The 21,085-nt window shown below is 40.2% G+C and overlaps 1 protein-coding gene across 1 annotated transcript in view; it reads left to right on the top strand.

The window, feature by feature from the left end:
- DNAH7 (dynein axonemal heavy chain 7) overlaps positions 1 to 21,085 on the top strand; it is a 368,896-nt gene that overhangs the window by 250,520 nt on the left and 97,291 nt on the right. Inside the window, exons 36-38 of the mRNA XM_082262147.1 lie at positions 3,212 to 3,366; positions 4,504 to 4,694; positions 12,145 to 12,278. Of these exons, the coding sequence (XP_082118273.1) occupies positions 3,212 to 3,366; positions 4,504 to 4,694; positions 12,145 to 12,278 (480 nt within the window). The remainder of the gene's footprint in view (positions 1 to 3,211; positions 3,367 to 4,503; positions 4,695 to 12,144; positions 12,279 to 21,085) is intronic.

The following is a 21,085-nucleotide window of genomic DNA, read 5'->3' as shown; positions in this document are numbered from 1 at the left end:
CAAAGAAAAGCCCAGCAGCAGTGGAGGAAGTAGAAGGTCGGATGAATCCTTTTGCCAAGTTTTCATCCAGATACTCTTTAAGGTGAGAGAGTTCATCCTGTGAGAGAGGATATACATGTCCGTAAGGCAACTTGCTATTAGGGAGCAGATCGATACAACAATCATAGTCCCTGTGAGGAGGTAGCATTTGAGCGTTTTTCTCGAGGAAAACCTCCAATAAATCTTGATAACACTTAGGAATAATGTCATCTGGCAGTACAGACAGGATCCTATCATGTGTGGGGAGGTTACACGTCGTCTCGCAATAGTGAGAAGAGAAGGCTAACGTTCTTGTTTTCCAATCGATGATTGGTTGATGTATGTGTAACCAGGGAAGTCCCAAAATGATTGGAAAATGTGGCGAAGTTAATACATCAAAGGTGGTGGTCTCCACATGAGACTCGTCAGCAGTTACAAGAAGTGCCTGTGTCTGACTGGTGATAGGACCAGAGGATAAAGGGGTACCGTTAATAAAACTAACGGAGACAGGTTTGGGTTTTGAAACAATAGGTATTTTATTAAGGGAGACAAAACAAATGTCAATGTAGTTTCCACAAGATCCTGTGTCAATCATAGCCTTGGTGGTGAGATCCTAGTTTGGTCCCACTGCAATGTTAATTGAACAAAAAGATAAGGATTAGGAAAGGAAGTTGTGAGTCCCCCTAGCAAGACATTTGAACACTCACCCTCTTTTCTGCGGACAAGAGGACAGTCGTTTACCAGATGATTCGGGGATGCGCAGTACATGCAAAGATGTTCGGTTTTCCTCCTGGCAGGTTCAGAAAGGGTCAGAGGTGGACGTATCATTCCTACTTCCATAGGAGTAGGGTCAGCAGGCAACATCCGAGAAGGACTGGAAAATGGTGAGCCCATCTTCTCAGCCTTTCTTTCTCGTAGTCGTCTGTCAATATTGATACTGGTCTGGATCAGTCCCTCTAGAGTGCCAGGTAAATCCGCTCGGGCGAGCTCGTCTTTAACGGCCTCAGATAGGCCGAGTCTAAACTGCGTTCGAAAAGATGTGTCGTTCCACCCTGAATCAGGGGACCATCTTTTAAAATTCGCCACGAAATCTTCAACAGGTCTCCTTCCTTGTTTTAGGGCCCGTAACTGGGTGTCAGCGGTACTCTGCTTGTTGGGGTCTTCATATAAAGTAGCAAGTTGTGCTAGAAATAAGGGATAGGAATTAAGGAGTGGATCATCCTTTTCAAAGAGAGCATCTGCCCAGGCCCGGGGTTCACCCGTTAAATAGGAGATGATGGTACAAATCTTAATTTGGTCAGTGGTGTAGGTTAGAGGTTTTAACAAAAAAAACAATTGACATGCGTTTTTAAATTCACGGAATTTGCTCCGATCACCAGAAAACACTATAGGAGGGTTTATCTTAGGCTCACGGGGCTGAGCAGCAGGAGGCTGTGTGAGACGGCCAAGCTGCTGTCTCAAGGTTTGATTGTCATTTTTTACCTCTGTAAGTGCATGGATCAATGCATCTACTTGTTGTTTTAATTGTAGTACATGAGTGGATAATTCTGCTGAATCCATATTTTTTTTAAAGGCTCGTTCAATCTGTAACGTTCATGCGTTTTTGTTTGTGGATGGATTTACAGCTGCAGAATTATTACACTCAGTAGCCTTGTAGAGAATCTGTTGAACAACATATCCAACTCTCAGGACTTCATCACCGTGTACAGCCTGTTATATACCATATATATATTAATAGATGTTTAATGGAGGGATAGAGTATATGAGGATATATAGCTGAGAGACAGGCTATTGTATGGTGAGCACTAGAAGTAGTATAGGAGAGTTGTAGGTGATGGTAAGCAGATAGGTTCTGATGTCAAGTATAGTGCAGATGGTAAGAGGACACAGATGGAGTATACTTTAGACAGAGTAACCTAGTGCAAGGATAGTTCAAGGTAGTCCCAAGAGCTAACAGTCTTATGCAGATGATAGTGAATAGATAGATACAGATAGTCTTGGTAATTGCAGTAGATGACAGTAGGAGATTGGTTAGTAAGAATCCCCTGCGGGGTACTTATCACTTAGATAGGTTAGGAATAACAATGTCCAATGGAGAGGGGTGATCCCGTAGCGGGATAGGGATCACCAGCGAGGTTTCCGGCTTTAGTTCAGCAAGGAAGGTATGTCAGCAGCTCCGACTTCTCAGGCGTAGGTGCGATGAACATGTGGGTTTGAACGAGCGATGAGTGAGAGCAAACCGGCGATTGAAATAGCCGCTCATAGCGGTGCTCGGCAGTGATGTCATCCGGTCTTAAAGGTGTATGCGTCCTTTGTATATACAAGATGGGACGCAAAGAGAGGAGAAATATAGGAACAGGGGTACCATAGGTACCGGAACATTACATCCTGTTTCTATATAGTAAGCGTGAAAAGGCATCTGGTTCAGAAATCTTTAAGTATTTTAGTAGCTGGATTACAAAGCCCCCCTTTGTAAGAATTATATCAGCTTGAAGACATCATGAGCTAATAGAATCTCAGCCATAGATTATTAGAAGGAGTTGTTCTGAACATTTAACATTTCTAATTGTGTTGGCTAACAGTGAATAGCATTGGGTTTGATTTACCCTAACTGGAGAGTGTAAAATCTGGTTGAGCTCTGTATAGAAACCAATCAGCTTCCAGGTTTTTTTTAATGTCAAAGCTTAATAGAACAAGTTGAAGTTTGGTGCTAATTGGTTGCCATGCACCCCTGCACCAGATTTTGCACTCTCCAATTTTAGTAAATCAACCCAATTGTGTCTATTTCTTAGAATATCAATTTACATACCATGGGTTTCCTTGCAAATTTGCGGCTAATTTAGTCTACATTGTTATCAATAATACAGAGCCCGATAGGAGTTATTTTGTTTCATTAGTTACATTTACTAAGTTCCTAGTGTCATTAACAAACAATTTCCTTTTAAACAAAAGCAATTTCAATTTCATTTTCACTTTTCTAAAGTTAATTTGAAATAATCACTTGATAACATTCACCTTATCTTTAATACAAAAGCAAGAGTTTACTTATCAGTGTTATCTGCATTTGAATTATTCATGCTTTCTTTTATGTGATAAGAAAACGATTACATTCAATAAGCCACACTGAAGAATGAATGCTTATCATGTAATGTATAAATAATTAGTGCTAAGTATTTCTATAAATGCATTACAGGAACGCCAGGCGATGGCCTTTGATGATTGATCCACAGGGTCAAGCAAATAAATGGGTGAAGAATATGGAAAAAGCCAACAGTTTACATATCATTAAGCTTAGTGACCCTGACTTTGTCAGAACATTGGAAAATTGCATTCAATTTGGTACACCGGGTGAGTATATTTGTAAACTATGACATGGACATCAAATTGTTAAATTTGTTAAAACTACAGTTACTGTAAAAGTGAACTGTACTTTTTTCCTTCTCATTTTGCACTGCTCATTAATCACATTAAAACTGTAATTGCTGTGTGAACGGCAGGTGGTGAAATCTGCATGTTCAAAATTTCATTTGTAGAAAGTTCCCCTAATTAGTTCCTTTTAATTGTTCTGTGAAGCACTGCATATTTATGTATTCATTAAATGATTTCCCTTGATGCAGCTGTTTGCTTAAAATGCCATTTCTTACAATAAAAAACATGACCTGTGTGTAGTTAGATAGATAGATAGATAGATAGATAGATAGATAGATAGATAGATAGATAGATAGATAGATAGATAGACAGACAGACAGACAGACAGACAGACAGACAGACAGACAGACAGACAGACAGACAGACAGACAGACAGACAGACAGACAGATAGATTGATAGATAGATAGATAGATGTCCATTCAAATACTGTATATGTCTTACTTTCTTGAGGCAATGTTTATATTTGAAAAAAACTTATCTTGATAGCTTTTTATACTGCAGAGAGGCATTGCATGTTGATATTAGGTCTGTGATCCCAAGACACTCAGTTTTTTTTTTATTATTGGGTCGTTCAATTTCCCCCACCCTTCATTATAAGTTGCATGTGTGATTTTAGCTCCTTAATTCATAATAACTCTACCTTGAACTTAATGTGTAGTTACCAAACATACAGACAAAGGAGTGTCTCTAACACAACTTCTAAATTGGATAATGTGGCAATATTTGATTACATTTAAAGCTTTGTCTCATCTACTCAGCCATCACCTTTAATCCCAAACTTCATATAATTTGAAAATATGTTATATGAGGCCCATCTTTGGGAAAAGTGAAACCCCCTTACCATTCTACCCAGCCACTCCAAAAAGTTTTGTAGAAGCCTTTAAAGCACTCTTCAGTTTCAGTTTGGAGGAGGTAAACACATATATTAATGAGATTACTTACTGTCACTTTAAACAAAATGCTAGCAGGCTTCATATTTTTCTGCAGTACTTGAAGCTTCTCTTAAGCCTACTGAAGTCTGCTATGTTGTTGTTTAACTCTTACTATTTGTATAGTTCTACTAGAAAATGTCGGAGAAGAACTGGACCCTATTCTTGAGCCACTTCTGCTGAAACAAACATTTAAACAAGGAGGCAGTGTGTGCATTCGCCTTGGTGATTCCACTATAGAATATGCTCCCGATTTCCGTTTCTACATTACAACTAAACTTAGAAATCCACACTATTTGCCTGAAACTTCTGTCAAGGTTAGTTCATAAATGAAAAAATTTTGGTGGCCCAAAAGAAACTGCGCAAAAATGGTGATATTCGATAATAAATTAATCAATCAAATTGTCATAAATTAATTAAATATATTAATTAAATATATATAAGAGGAATTGCTTCCATAGTGCAAGCTGCAATAAAAACGTATAAAACGCATAAAATGTGAAAAGAGTGGAATAAATTGCGCTCAGCACTTAAAACACAACCAAAAAGTGCTTGTGTGCATAAATATGTGAATAAATGGTTATAAATAAATAAATATAAAATCCTAAATGTGAAAAAAGTCCTTGGTAAAATAAATATATCAACAGTCCTTAAAGTGCCCAGTGCAATACAGATCTCTCAGCAATGACTGAATATCACTCTAACTTCAAGTGAGGGACCTCCAACTTAAGGGACTTTCTCCACCCAGTGCTCGGGGTAAATACTTCTTACCAAAGCTGGTGGACCCCTTAATTACAGGGGGTCTAAAGCAGCGTAAATGGTCCACAAATGCCTCCAAGCTATCTTTCAGGTCCCTTTATATATGGCTCAGCTCGCATAAGGAACTCCAAGTAATTCCAGGATGTTATGGGGAGAAAGATAAGGAAACTCCAATAGTGTAGTATGTTCTAATATTAGGGTTTATTAATGGAATTGCACTTACTCAAACATTAGAAACAAAATGCCTTCATGCGGTAAATGCAGCATGGGTTCGGTGTGCTCCTCTGCTCCTGCGTATCACCAACCCGGAACTCCACGGTCTCACGTTCCCGACGCACGTTTCGTCAGACGCGCTGACGTCATCAGGGGATCATGTGACCGTACGTTTCCATTCACAATAAATAGAGGTATCTGGCTGACAACATCCAATCGCTGGCCGGCGGTTTCTGAACCGCCCATTCCTTTCGGGATGCTAGGTTCACTCCCATACCCGGAAGTGCTCCGCGGCCATTTCTTATTTGGGCAAATCGCCAGTAGTTTACTATAACAAGCCCGAATAGACAATCGGCAGTATTATGCTAATACAAAAGGGGATCCGATTGCCATACTAAAGATTGATGGAATAATCAAATGCCAATCAATGTATAACAAATCAAGGCGATGGGATGCTGTTTACAATAAATGAATGTTATATATAAATATATTACCCTCAATACAATATTTAGAACCATACTACATAAACTTTTATTTTATTAAAATATTAAATAAATTTATTAATTTAAACATATCCCTAAAAATTTATGTGTAGTAAAAATTTTTTTTTTTATTATTGTTAAAATTGTTAAAAAATATTTTTTATTTTTCTAATTGTTAATAAAATTCATATTAATATTGGTAAGGAAAGACAGATGAAGTGCACTATATAATTTCTAAAATTTATGAAAAATTATTCAAAGGTATGTTTTAAAAGTATATTTTAAAAGTACATTTTAAAAGTTGGAAATATAACAATTTAGGTCGATATCAATATTCATACCTGACGGCTGTAAAGTCTGCATTTTGTAGATCCATTGGGTTTCGTTCATTGAGATCTTTTTAGTCATATTTCCCCCTCTCCAATGACGATCTACTCTGTCAATACCACAAAAGGTCATCTGAGATGGATCCTTATTGTGATATAGACGGAAATGGTTGGAAAGGCTATGCTTGGGAAAGCCTCTCCTTACATTTCCTACATGCTCGTTGATCCGGATAGAAAGCTCTCGTGTGGTCCTGCCTATATATTGTAGTCCACATGGACAACTTATCAAGTAAGTCACATGTGTAGATCTGCATGAAATGAGCTTTTTGATTGCAAATTGTTGTCCTGTGACTTTCGACTGGAAGCTGGTGATTTTCCTAGGGTTTTTCTTTGTCATTAGGCAGGCATTGCATTTACCACAAGGAAAAAAACACTTTACATCCAAAAAGGTCGGTTTGTTTTTTGGGGGGTCAGGTATATTTGGTGCCAGCATATGTCTCAGATTTGGGGCCTTCCTATAGATAAAATGCGGTCTTTCAGGGAGGACTTTATTCAGAGTTTTGTCTTTCAATAAAATCGACCAGTGCTTGCGCACAATTGCTTCAACCTGTCTATAATTCCTGTTAAAATCTGTTAAAAACGCCAGTTCCCCTTTTGTCTCTGTTTTCTTCTTTTTAGTTTTCAGTAACTCACTCCTAGGCATCCGATGTACCTGGTCTCTAATTTTAGTAACCTCTTCTTGTTTGTAGCCCTTTTCTACAAATCTTTTTGTCAATAAATTAGATTGGGCTAAAAAGTCTTCATCATTTTTACAGTTTCGCTTAATGCGCATGTATTGTCCTTTTGGGATGGCACCCAGCCATTTGGGATGGTGACAACTGCGGGTAGGGATATAACTATTTCTATCTGTTTCTTTGAAGAAACTTTTTGTAGCGACAGAACAACCCTGTTTCGCCAATGTTAGGTCTAAGAAGTTTACAGATACTTTGTCCCATGTGGCTGTGAATACAAGGCCGTACTGATTCCTATTCATGTCATCAAGGAATATTTTTAGGGATTCCTCTGACCCATTCCATACTAACAGTAGATCATCAATGAATCTTTTGGATGTAAAGGGTTTTTTTCCTTGTGGTAAATGCAATGCCTGCCTAATGACAAAGAAAAACCCTAGGAAAATCACCAGCTTCCAGTCGAAAGTCACAGGACAACAATTTGCAATCAAAAAGCTCATTTCATGCAGATCTACACATGTGACTTACTTGATAAGTTGTCCATGTGGACTACAATATATAGGCAGGACCACACGAGAGCTTTCTATCCGGATCAACGAGCATGTAGGAAATGTAAGGAGAGGCTTTCCCAAGCATAGCCTTTCCAACCATTTCCGTCTATATCACAATAAGGATCCATCTCAGATGACCTTTTGTGGTATTGACAGAGTAGATCGTCATTGGAGAGGGGGAAATATGACTAAAAAGATCTCAATGAACGAAACCCAATGGATCTACAAAATGCAGACTTTACAGCCGTCAGGTATGAATATTGATATCGACCTAAATTGTTATATTTCCAACTTTTAAAATGTACTTTTAAAATATACTTTTAAAACATACCTTTGAGTAATTTTTCATAAATTTTAGAAATTATATAGTGCACTTCATCTGTCTTTCCTTACCAATATTAATATTAATATGAATTTTATTAACAATAATTAAAATAAAAAATATTTTTTAACAATTTTAACAATAATAAAAAAAAAAATTTACTACACATTAATTTTTAGGGATATGTTTAAATTAATAAATTTATTTAATATTTTAATAAAATAAAAGTTTATGTAGTATGGTTCTAAATATTGTATTGAGGGTAATATATTTATATATAACATTCATTTATTGTAAACAGCATCCCATCGCCTTGATTTGTTATACATTGATTGGCATTTGATTATTCCATCAATCTTTAGTATGGCAATCGGATCCCCTTTTGTATTAGCATAATACTGCCGATTGTCTATTTGGGCTTGTTGTAGTAAACTACTGGCGATTTGCCCAAATAAGAAATGGCCGCGGAGCACTTCCGGGTATGGGAGTGAACCTAGCATCCCGAAAGGAATGGGCGGTTCAGAAACCGCCGGCCAGCGATTGGATGTTGTCAGCCAGATACCTCTATTTATTGTGAATGGAAACGTACGGTCACATGATCCCCTGATGACGTCAGCGCGTCTGACGAAACGTGCGCCGGGAACGTGAGACCGTGGAGTTCCGGGTTGGTGATACGCAGGAGCAGAGGAGCGTCCCGTACACCGAACCCATGCTGCATTTACCGCATGAAGTGCAATTTCATTAATAAACCCTAATATTAGAACATACTACACTATTGGAGTTTCCTTATCTTTCTCCCCATAACATCCTGGAATTACTTGGAGTTCCTTATGCGAGCTGAGCCATATATAAAGGGACCTGAAGGATAGCTTGGAGGCATTTGTGGACCATTTACGCTGCTTTAGACCCCCTGTAATTAAGGGGTCCACCAGCTTTGGTAAGAAGTATTTACCCCAAGCACTGGGTGGAGAAAGTCCCTTAAGGTGGAGGTCCCTCACTTGAAGTTAGAGTGATATTCAGTCATTGCTGAGAGATCTGTATTGCACTGGGCACTTTAAGGACTGTTGATATATTTATTTTACCAAGGACTTTTTTCACATTTAGGATTTTATATTTATTTATTTATAACCATTTATTCACATATTTATGCACACAAGCACTTTTTGGTTGTGTTTTAAGTGCTGAGCGCAATTTATTCCACTCTTTTCACAAGGTTAGTTCATAGCTCATGTTTAGATAGTAGATGTATTTTGTTTTTTTTCAAATATATTAAAGGGTGACGCCCCTTTCTTGGGCAAATAATTTGCAAATAAAAGAAATGGCACATACAATTACAACACAAGTCATGTTGTAATTGAATGTTAGTAAAATGCATTTACCCTTTCAAACTTCAGCACTGTAGTTTTGTGTAAAATACAATGCCATATGGCAACCTGGAAGCATTCTGTACACAGATGGTGTATGGAATGCCCCCAGAAATGTTATTCCTGCTTGTGTGATTGGCTTACTGATTTCTTCAGAACTAAGATACAAGTCAGATTTTAGGCATCCCCTGCAACAAAAATTAGATTTTTGGTGAGATACTCCCAAAGGTAAATCACCTCTATAGTGATGCAGTCCCTGCCATTTTCCCCATTAGAAGGCTACAAGTGCAGCAGCTGATTGATAATTAAACAGCCACTCCCATTCACATTCACTTTGCACATGGACACAAACAAACAGCTACTGTATTTCTTCAGAATAAGAAAAGGTAGGAATCCGCATCAAAGTTTGTTAAAATCCAATGTGCATTGATCATCCAGAGGGGAATGTTTTTTTTCTTAACCACTTTACCACTCCTCCCCCTGTAGGCGGCGCTCGCCAGGAGAGTCGGGCCGCTGCTCTGCCCCGATCGTCGGGGAATCTAGTTTGGAGATCCACCCGCCTGTGTAAACAGAGCGGGCGGATCTCCTAAGTGACAGGGAGTGACAGATCGGAGTGTTCAGCATAGCTGAACATTCGATCTGTCCCTGGCTCACTCAGTCACCTCCCCCCCCCACACATCAGTAAGCACCAGGCATACATTAACCCCTCCCTCCTCAATAAAATTAACCCCTTCCCTGCCAGTGTCATTTTTACAGTAACAGTGCATATTTATAGCACTGATTACTGTAGTAATGTCACTGGTACCCCCAAAAGTGTCAAAAATGTCAGTCAAGGGTCCGATCTGTCCGCCGCAATGTCGCAGTCCCGCAAAAAAATCGCAGATCGCCGCCATTACTCGTTAAAAAAAAAACACCAAAAATTACATAAATCTTTCCCTTAGTTAGTAAACGCAATAACTTTTGCGCAAACCAATCAAAATACGTTTTTTTTACCAAACATGGGTAGCAGAAAACAAATTGGCCAAAAATTTTTTAAAAAATTGGTTTTTACATCTTTTTTGGGGGGAATTTCATATAAAAAAATGTTAAAAATATTGTTATTTTTTCAAAATAAACGCTCTTTTTTTGTTTATAGCGCAAAAAGTAAAAATCGCACAGGTGATCAAACACCACCAAAAGAAAGCTCTGTTTGTGGGAAAAAAAGGACGTAAATTTTGTTTGGGTACGGTGTCGCATGACCGCGCATTTGTCAGTTAAATTCGCACAGCGCCGAATCGCAAAAAGTGGCCCAGACGTAAGACAGCAAAATGCTCTAGTGGTAAAGTGGTTAACAAAAGTGGAGTCACTCTTTAAAGTAAATCTGTCATGTGATATACTGTACATAGGGATGCCAATGCTGATTTCCTTTTGAAAATGTTAGTACCTTGGCTCTTATGCTGACTTGCTGGCTTCAATGCTTTCTTCGTCATTGGCCCAGAACATGTATGCAGATCAGGAATCTTTAGGAGTATATGTCTAGGTCAGTGACTCAAAGTATTGACAGAAGGGTCGGTATGACTGCAAGGCAACTAGCATTTTGAAAGTGAGAGGTCAGGAAAGGCAACTGACTTGTTGATCTCATGACAGGCTTTAACCACTTCAGCCCCGGAAGGTTTTACCCCCCTAATGACGAGGCCATTTTTTGCGATACAGCACTGTGTTACTTTAACTGACAATTGTGCAGTTGTGCGATGCTGTACCTAAAAAAAGCTTACTTTTGGTGCTATTTGATCACCTCTGCGGTTTTTATTTTTTGTGTTATAAACAAAAAAAAGAGTGACAATTTTGGGAAAAAAATATTTTTTTTCCTTTCTGCTATAAGACACATCCAATAAAAAAATTTAAAATTTAAAAAAAAAATAATTTTTTTATTGATTTAGGCCAAAATGTATTCTGCTACATATTTTTGGTAAAATAAAAAAAAAATCCCAATAGGCGTACATTGATTGGTTTGCACAAAAGTTATAGCTTCTACAAAACTATGGGATATTTTTATGACATTTTTTTTTTTTTTTACTAGTAATGGCGGCGATCAGCGATTTTTAGTGGGACTGCAACATGCAGCGGACAAATTAGACACCTAACTGACACTTTTTTAGGAACCAGTGACATTATTACAGTGATCAGTGCTAAAAGTATGCACTTTCACTGTACTAATGACACTGGCAGGGTATGGGGTTAACACCAGGGGCAATCAAAGGGTTATTTGTGTGCCTAGCTGGTGCTTGTTAACTGTGTGGGGGTTGCTCTGACTGGATGAAGACTGAGATCTGTGTTCCTGCTTAGCAGGAACACAATATCTCTATCTTCTCCCATCAGAACAGCAATTTGCCTTGTTTACTTGGCAGATTGCCGTTTTGCCTCTCTGGGGAACGATCGTGGTTGGCCAGTGGACATTGGGCCTGCCAGACCTGCTGATTGGCATCTCCTGTGTCTATTTCACAAAATGATGTATATGTATGCCATTTTGCGCAGTAGAGCCGACCTGCCGAAATAAAGGTGCGGTAGGCGGTCGGCAAGTGGTTAAACTATTAAGTTTTGTTAATTCCATGTGGAAAAGTATGTCATTATTAATATCTGTTGTGTGTGGAATTATTTAGTTAAATAATTGAGTTTGCTTTTTGTTTGCAATGTTTTTATGATGATATTTTCAATAAATTAAATGCTATGTTTGTCAGCATCCACGAGGGAAAATAACACCAGAGCAATTCTTTGTAGACTACAAAGCTGTATTAAGATGTGATTTGTGTTGATGGTTTATTACATAGCTTCCTATTTTCCCTGTATGTTTGCCTGATGGGCATCATACTTTAAAGTTCACATTTAAATGCTGTGCTCTTTTTGATCAAACTTGAAATAACACTATTGAAATGTCAAACATGCTGCCTTTTCTCAAAGTCAAAGGTTTCATTTGGTTGCTTCATTTAGTTTGGAATATTTGTGTCAACATCTTAATTTCAATATCTTCTGCATCATGCAGGTCACCTTGCTGAATTTTATGATCACTCCTGAAGGGATGCAGGACCAACTGTTGGGTATTGTTGTAGCTCGAGAAAGACCAGATCTCGAGGAAGAGAAGCAAGCACTAATTCTTCAAGGTGCAGAAAATAAAAGGTAACTTTTGTATTGGACATTTATCGGTTATTCTACACAAACAGAATTCCTTAGTATTTGTATTTATTTGATAAAATATTGTTCTTAAAAACCCAAACTATTTCAAGTGTAATTTAAATTTAAGTAAAAGACCAAACTACTTAAGTGTATTTTAACCCTCCGATAAAAAATAGTATCTTAGCCACAAGATTTACACCCTTGGGTAAAAATGACCAGGGCATTTTTGCACTGTGCTACTTTAGCTGGCAATTGCATGGTTATGCAACACTGTACCCAAAATAATTTTTATTTATACCAATAGAGCTTTCTTTTTGTGGCATTTGATCACCACTGGGTCTTTTTATTTTTAACCACTTTACCACCGGAGGATTTTGCTGTCTTACGTCCAGGCCACTTTTTGCGATTCGGCACTGTGCGAATTTAACTGACAATTGCGCGGTCATGCGACGCTGTACCCAAACGAAATTTACGTCCTTTTTTTCCCACAAACAGAGCTTTCTTTTGGTGGTATTTGATCACCTTTGCTATTTTTACTTTTTGCGCTATAAACAAAAAAAGAGCAACAATTTTGAAAAAATAACAATATTTTTCACATTTTTTTATATGAAATTGCCCCCCAAAAAAATGTAAAAATCAAACTTTTTTATCATTTTAGGCCAATTTGTTTTCTGCTACATATTTTTGGTAAAAAAAATCACAATAAGTGTATTTTGATTGGTTTGCGCAAAAGTTATTGCGTTTACTAACTAAGGGAAAGATTTCTGTAGTTTTTGGTGTTTTTTTTTTAATGAGTAATGTCGGCGATCTGCGATTTTTTTTTTGCGGGACTGCGACATTGCGGCGAACAGATCGGACCCTTGACTGACATTTTTGACACTTTTGGGGTTACCAGTGACATTTCTACAGTAATCAGTGCTATAAATATGCACCGTTACTGTAAAAATGACACTGGCAGGGAAGGGGTTAATTTTATTGGAGAGGGAGGGGTTAATGTATGCCTGGTGCTTACTGACGTGTGTGGGGGGAGGTGACTGAGTGACACAGGGACAGATCTCAGGTTCAGCTATGCGGAACCCTGCAATCTGACCCTGCCTGTCACTTCGGAGATCCGCCCGCTCTGTTTACACAAGCGGGCAGATCTCCAGACTCGATTCCCCGACGATTGGGGAAGAGCAGCGGCGATCGCCGTTGCTCCTCCCCTGGCCCGACTCCCGCTGTGACTGAAAACAGGTTCATTCAATTGGTAAGCAAACTGGTTCGTGAGTTAAGCAGGGAATTTTTCTGGTTTTGTCTCACATGCGTTGCCCTTCCTTGTGCTCCTTGCAGTGATGGCCAGTTATAGGTGAGAGCAGGGACCATTTTGTTTGTAACTGTGTGGCTAGCAGTGTGTATTGTGAGCTGTTTTTACTAATCAGTGTGGACAGAGCCCTGTGTTGTTAGTCAATGCAGTGCTCTGTACTGTGATTTGCTAAGCTGATCAGCAGGTCCTGGCCATAAATCCTTTGGCCAGGACCTGCTGACCGACTTGTGCTGTATCGAATCACAGCACAGATAGAGCGGTGGGTGCACGCACGTGCCCCCCCTACCTGGAAATGCTGGATCACGTACATGTACGTCATCCGGAGCAAAGCGGTCACCCTGCTGCAGTGTTTTTGCAATGGGCGGTCTGCAAGTGGGTAATTCAATATCTCAGTATTAATGTTTTGCAACTTATTTTTGTGTGTAGACTGAACTCTGTAAAAAACAAAAAAAAAAAAACCCTTTGTTCTGGACCCTAGCACGTTTGGGAGACAACCCTGACACTCTTTGCCAAGCATGCAGTGGCAGCATGATCACTTAATGATATAGACTACAACTGGACATGTCAAAGCATTGTAGGAGCTTTCAAAACTCCATGGATCTTGCAACAACTCAGCAGTGAGAAATGCATTGTGCCGCACTGAAAAATTATCCAAAATAAATAAAACTTCTTTTTAAATATGTATCAATCATGATTACATAGGAGGCAGTAGGTTTTTGAAACATAAATGTTTCAATGCATTTACAGTTTTTACTGCTGAAACATTCCACAATAATTTACATAAAACAATTCAAATAAACCCTTCTTTTTAGGGGAGGGGTGTTGCTAGGTGCTAAAACCCAGGGGAACCCTACAGTAACCATTTAAAGAAAGAGGGTGGTAAAGTGTTACTAAATCTAGGATCCAGCATTTATTATATCTGGTCTTCTACAGTACACAGAACATGGAAATGCAATAGTTTTTGTAAATTTTAGAAAATATTAACTACTAAATACCTGTTAGCAGTTAGAGCTGTCTTGTGACTTCTATCAGTGTCTGGCTGAGCACTGGTTAAAGCTTGTAGGAGGAGTTTTCATTGTACCTTTATTGTCCTATGAGGCTGCAGGACCACTGACCCTCTGTATGCACAGTGCTGATTGGGCCTGTGCTGATCACATGTACTTTCCCAAGAAAAAAAAAACATCTCTAGCAATACACACCAAACTGAGCATGTGCAGCGTGCCCCCAAAGCTCTGTTCTATCGGGAGATGGTTTGTGGGCAGTGGAAGAAGGAGAGGATCAGAGAAGACACATTGCAGAGGATTAACCACTTATGTTCTGCAGTAAGTATAACAAGCATGCTTTACTGCATACACAGACTGATTTTAAGGTTGTGGTTTAGTAACACTTTGATAGTCAAAATGTGATTTTTAAAGTGATTTAAATAGTGGCCAAGCTTCCAAATCTACATAGTGTAGCAAAACGTACTTGCTAGAACTGTTGCTTCCATATAGTATGCTTTACTTGATACACCACAAGAGCCATGTCACAATTCTGTAGAGCAATGACTGTCAGTCTTATTTAAAGGAAGTGACTGCAAAAGGTTTTGTATTTCCTTCCTAGCAAGCAATCAACTTCAAAAGTTTCTGTTGTTAGGGTGGATTATAATATGCAGGGAAGACAGTAATTGGTTGCTATGATAGAAACTTAGACTGTTCTTGAGCCAGACACTTCATACATAAGACAAATGGCCACAAGGGGAAGCATACCTATGCTGAGAATGAAAAATGTTCAAAAAATTGGGTAGAGGTATGCAGACATACAGTGAATTAAATAATTCCTTATAGTGGAAAATGGCAGGATAAGGGAAAGTTCCATCAAAATACAGTGTACCTGATCAATGAAGCAGCGGATAGGCAGGTACCCCTTGGTTGTTCCTGAATCATGCAGAGATAAATGTTGTGGCAGTATTTGGGACTCTCACACATTGTTGAGACTGCAGATCCGCTATTTAAGTAGTACGCCCCACATTAGCCCTTTCCACAACATGTTCTGGGCAGTGTGCTCCTGGGCTTTGGTACTTTGAAGTGTATGCCAGTAAGCTAAGTATATATAATCCTGCTAGAAAGTTTTATGAGCTTAGAAGCTTTGCAGCAATAGTATCAGTAAAGTTCTTACTATCACTACCGCCATGTCTGTTGTGTGATTATTTGGAAATGGGCGACGGTTACCTTCATTGAGTTGGTAGCAGATGGATATTTGCCTGCCTGCCTCTTCTGAACGGAGATAACATAAACATGACTGGAAGGGCCATGCATGGATTGAAATTCTGCCCGTTCAGCAGGGACTAGCTGAATTTCAATCAATGTATGGACATTCTTATGTACAGAAGCCAATATACTGATTGAGGTCTGTACAACCAGCATGTCAAATTTTCCCTACCTCATTGTATTCTGAAGACAGGGAAGCCTCCCCACTGTCGATACAGTAGTTCATCGGGGAGAATTCCCCCATCCACACGGAGTGTGTGGCTCAGGAACTCCAGTCATTTTTGTGGGTTGAACCAAAAAAAAAGACTCATCTGTGGACTGCTTTAGATTTGAGTGTTATCAGCAGCCAAATTGTCTGTAAAAGTGGAGCTTTATGCATCCACAGATCATCTGTAACATTGTGTTCAGTGTAGCAGAAAGGGGGAAAAAGGCAATTACATATTAATGGAGAAATGAACAGTAAGGCTCGGTTCACATATATGCGAATTGGATGCATTTTGAACATCATCCGATTCACATGAAATGTTAATTAAACAGGCTTTCTATGGAGCTGGATCACATATGTGCGGTGCAGCGGCAGTGCGAATTCACTCAGAATTTGAAAATAGTCTTGTGCGTTTTTGAGCACTGCAGTGCGGTTTAGATGCAAATTCCAGGCTATTGCCTTCTATAGGAATGTGTCTGAATTACACATCAGATTAGTTTTGAAATAAAATTAGATAAAAAAAAAAAAACAGCCCAATCCATACCAGGCCCTTTCGAAACCCACAACAGTAAAATCAGTCTTTATATGCAGCAAAGCATGCTTGTTATACTCACTGTGGATAATCCTTTGCATTGTGTATAAATGCTGTTTGACCCTGTCTCTCTGATCCTCCTCTTCTTTCACTGTCTCCAAAAAATAACCTGATATTTACAGAGTCAGGGTACGGGCTGCACATGCTAAGTTTGGTGTGTATTGCTAGAGTGTTTTTTTTTTTTTTCTTGTTTTTCTTGGGAGAGTGCATGTGATCAGCACAGGGCTAGACATGTCCAGACAGAGGATCAGGGGAGAATGAAAACTCCTCCTACAAGCTTTACTAGGAACTGATAGATGTTCAAGGCTACCATATAGTGCTGATGAGAAAAGGTATTTATAAGTTTATACAGTGGGGATCGAAAGTTTGGGCACCCCAGGTAAAAATTTGTATTAATGTGCATAAAGAAGACAAGGAAAGATGGAAAAATCTCCAAAAGGCATCAAATTACAGATTAGACATTTTTATAATATATCAACAAACGTTAGATTTTATTTCCATCCATGACACTTTGAAAATGACAGAAAACTAAAAAAATAGCATCTGCAAAAGTTTGGGCACCCTGCAGAATTTATAGCATGCACTGCCCCCTTTGCAAGGTTGAGACCTGCCGGTGTCATGGACTGTTCTCAATCATCGTCTGGGAAGACCAGGTGATGTCAATCTCAAAGGTTTTAAATTCCCAGACTCATCTGATCTTGCCCCAACAATCAGCACCCTGTGGTCTTCTAAGCAGTTGTCTAGAAAACTGAAACTGAAAATAGTTGACGCTCACAAAGCTGGAGAAGGCTATAAGAAGATAGCAAAGCATTTTCAGATGTAAATATCCTCTGTTCGGAATGTAATTAAGAAATGGCAGTCATCAGGAACAGTGGAAGTTAAAGCAAGATTTGGAAGACCAAGAAAATTATCAGACAGAACAGCTCACAGGATTGTGAGAAAAACAATTCAAAACCCACGTTTGACTGCATGATCCCTCCAGAAAAATCTGGCAGATACTGGAGTTATGGTACACTATTCCACTATAACGAGATACTTGTACAAATATGGTCCTCATGGAAGAGTCGTCAGAAGAAAACCTCTTCTACGTCCTCACCACAAAAATCAGCGTTTGAACTTTGCAAATTAACATATAGACAAGCCTGATGCATTTTGGAAACAAGTTCTGTGGACCGATGAGGTTAAAATTTAACTTTTTGGCCGGAATGTGCAAAGGTACGTTTGGAGAAGAAGAGGCACAGAATTTAATGAAAAGAACCTCTGTCCAACTGTTAAGCATGGGGGTGGATCAATCATGCTTTGGGGTTGTATTGTAGCCAGTGGCACAGGGAACATCTCACGAGTAGAAGGAAAAATGGATTCAATAAAATTTCAGCAAATTTTGGATGGTAACTTGATGCTATCTGTGAAAAAGCTGAAGTTAAAGAGAGGATGGCTTCTACAAATGGATAATGATCCTAAACACACCTCGAAATCCACAGGGGATTACATCAAGAGGCTTAAACTGAAGGTTTTGCCATGGCCTTCACAATCTCCTGACCTCAACATAATTGAAAATCTATGGATAGACCTTAAAAGAGCAGTGCGTGACAAACAGCCCAGAAATCTCAAAGAACTGGAAGACTTTTGTAAGGAAAAATGGGCAAAGATACCTCAAACAAGAATTGAAAGACTCTTGGCTGGCTACAAAAAGTGTTTACAATCTGTGATACTTGCCAAAGGGGGCAGTACAAGATATTAACTCTGCAGGGTGCCTAAACTTTTGCAGACACCATTTTTTTTGTTTTCTGTTATTTTGTGTAGATGATGGAAATAAAATCCAACTTTTGTTGACATATTATAAGAATGTCTAATTTGTAATTTGATGCCCTTTGGAGATTTTTCCATCTTTCCTTGGCTTCTTTATGCACATTAATACAAATTTTTACCTGGGGTGCCCAAACGTTTGATCCCCACTGTATTTACTAAAAAAATTGCATTTCCATGTTCTGTGTGCTGTGGGAGACCAGATATAGCGAATAAAAGTTCTGGGTTTAGTAACACTTTAAGAAGAATCACACACCAAAAAATGTTTAAAAAAATGGCGTGGGGTCCCCCCCAATCCATACCAGACCCTTAGGTCTGATATAGATTTTGAAGGGAACCCCCATAACAAGATGTAAAAAAAAAAAAGGCGTGTGATCTCCCAAAACCCATACCAGACCCTTACCTGAGCATGCAGCTTGGCAGGCCTGGAAAGGGTGGGGGGGGGCGGGGCGAGCGAGCGGCTCCCTTCTCCTAAACAACACCAGGCCGCCAGGCAACCGCAGGACCTGAATAAAGAAAAAAGCTCCGCCCACGACGAAGGCTTCTGTTGTCTGCCTGCTCCGCCATGTGACAGTTCTTAAATAGGTAAGGGGCAGGGCCACCCGGCAACATAAGCTGGTGGTACCGCCCCTGTGACATCACCAACTGTTGCTGGGTCAGTGATATCACAAGGGGCGGTGCCACCAGGTGACAGTTCTGGGGGGCCCACCCCTTACCTATTTAAGAATTATCACATGGCAGAGCAGGCAGATGGCTGTAGCCTTCATTCCAGCAAGAGCTTTTTTTTTTCTTTTTTCAGGTCTGGCGTTGTGATTGACGATATATCTATATAACAACATACCCCATACTCATTCAGATAGGGCAGGGGCTGGGATCTGGGGGCCCCCTGTACTCAGACCCCCACAAACAGAGCCCAGGGTCGTGGGGAAGAGGACAAGGTGTTTTGGGGTAGGGGGGGCCCTCTGTCCGGTTGCCAGCACTTTAGCTTGAGAAGTTTGTTGTAACTCCACAGATGCTGCTGTTTGGAAATCCAATGTCCCTCTCAGTGGTGTGGGAGAAAGGCTGGCTGTCTCTTCTCTCAGGAAGGCTGAAGCTGCGGTGGTGCTGGGCAGTGCTGGGCAGCTGATGCCAGCTCTTCCACTGGGAAGTAAAGTGAAAAGTCAGTGGACCACTGATTGTTGCAGGCAGATGTCAGCAATGCTCTGCCTTGATGCAAGATCCTGTGCTGGAGGTTCACTGGGTTGTTCCTCCTCAGCAGAAAAGTCTATTAAGTCCCCAGTCTCTGGAATTGCTGAAAATCCAGGGCACAGGCTGGCAGGACTTGGGCCCAGTGCCAGCACTTCGGCAGATGACTCATAATCCATAACATCCTCCGATGAAAAGTCAATTAAATCCATGCTTTCTGTGATCTGTGACTGGGGAGTGAGGACAGCTTCCTCTCCTCCCTAATCCTTGAACTGCCGCTGGGGAGATAAGCCAGCTTCTCCATCTCCTGTACTGTTATTCAGCTGCTGGACAGATGCATTCCTCCATCTAAACTCATCCTGTGCTTCCATAGCTGGAGGTGGAGGTGGGCAAAGCACGTTGTCACTCTGCTCCATTGACGACACTTCAGCCAGGATTTCAGAACTGTTAGGTGGTACTTCCTGATAGCCCCAGGCAAAGGTAGCCCAGCCCTGTTGCTGAGCAGAGTCTAGCAGCTGTCCGTAAGCAATCTACAGCTACCATTCCTGAATGGCTAGAAACTCCAAATCTTCCTTTGCCCAGAGCACTTCCAAGACATTCAGCCTCCAGTCTCTGTACTCCACGATTTCCTCTAAATGCCACTCCAGATCGCTCTCTAAGTCAGGGTCCTTGGACAGACTCCTGAATAACAGCCCCAGGCTGTCATAGCCAAAGCCTTCTGTCGGACTGTCGTCCGCTGTCCACGGGCACACTTGGGCTACATACCAGCGGAGGGCTCTGTAGCTCTTGTCCAACCGCATCTCTGCCTGGACTAGCCTGCTAACTCAGCTGTCCACTCTTTGTGCGGTTGTGTCCCCAATAACAGCATTCACACTTCGTACTGCAACCAGTACTTTTCCTGGATAGAGAGGAGAATTTTTCCCTGGTGGTGCTGCTCATGGGCTAGAGCTTCCTTCCAGAGATGTCCTCATACCATCCCAGCAGGACCTGCAATAACACTGGTCCCCCTGTGCTGTATCCGCATCTCTCACTGCCTCCTTCTGAATTCCTCTTCCATTGCGGCTGGTATCTGTACCTCTCCTCTGCTATCTGGACCTTGGATCCTGGTGGTGGTTTGGATTTCCCAGACTGCAGGAAGCATCCCACCGCTGTCTCCAAATGGGACAGAACCTTTTGGAAACCCCATTAGGAGCTTCCTTGTGGCAAACAGTGCCCCCTGCCCTCCAAACTGTTCCGCACAGACCGAGAGCTAATACCAGCCTTTTTTACTCCAGTCATCATACACAGACAAGATGTGGGGATAGAACCAAAGGAATGACTGTTAATTAAAACTCAGAAACATACTTTATAACCCACAAGAGGATATTCCCCTCTTGATCATATTACCCTAACAATACAAATTGTAAACAGGAATATAATTAACATAGCTAAACAACAGCCAACATATACTATAAACATTAGGTTAAACAA

The sequence above is a fragment of the Pelophylax lessonae genome, assembly GCF_965119305.1.
Source record: "Pelophylax lessonae genome assembly, chromosome: 6".
Taxonomy (NCBI): Eukaryota; Metazoa; Chordata; class Amphibia; order Anura; family Ranidae; genus Pelophylax; species Pelophylax lessonae.
The sequence above is the reverse complement of the archived record's forward strand: the minus strand, read 5'-3'. Positions and strand labels throughout refer to the sequence as shown.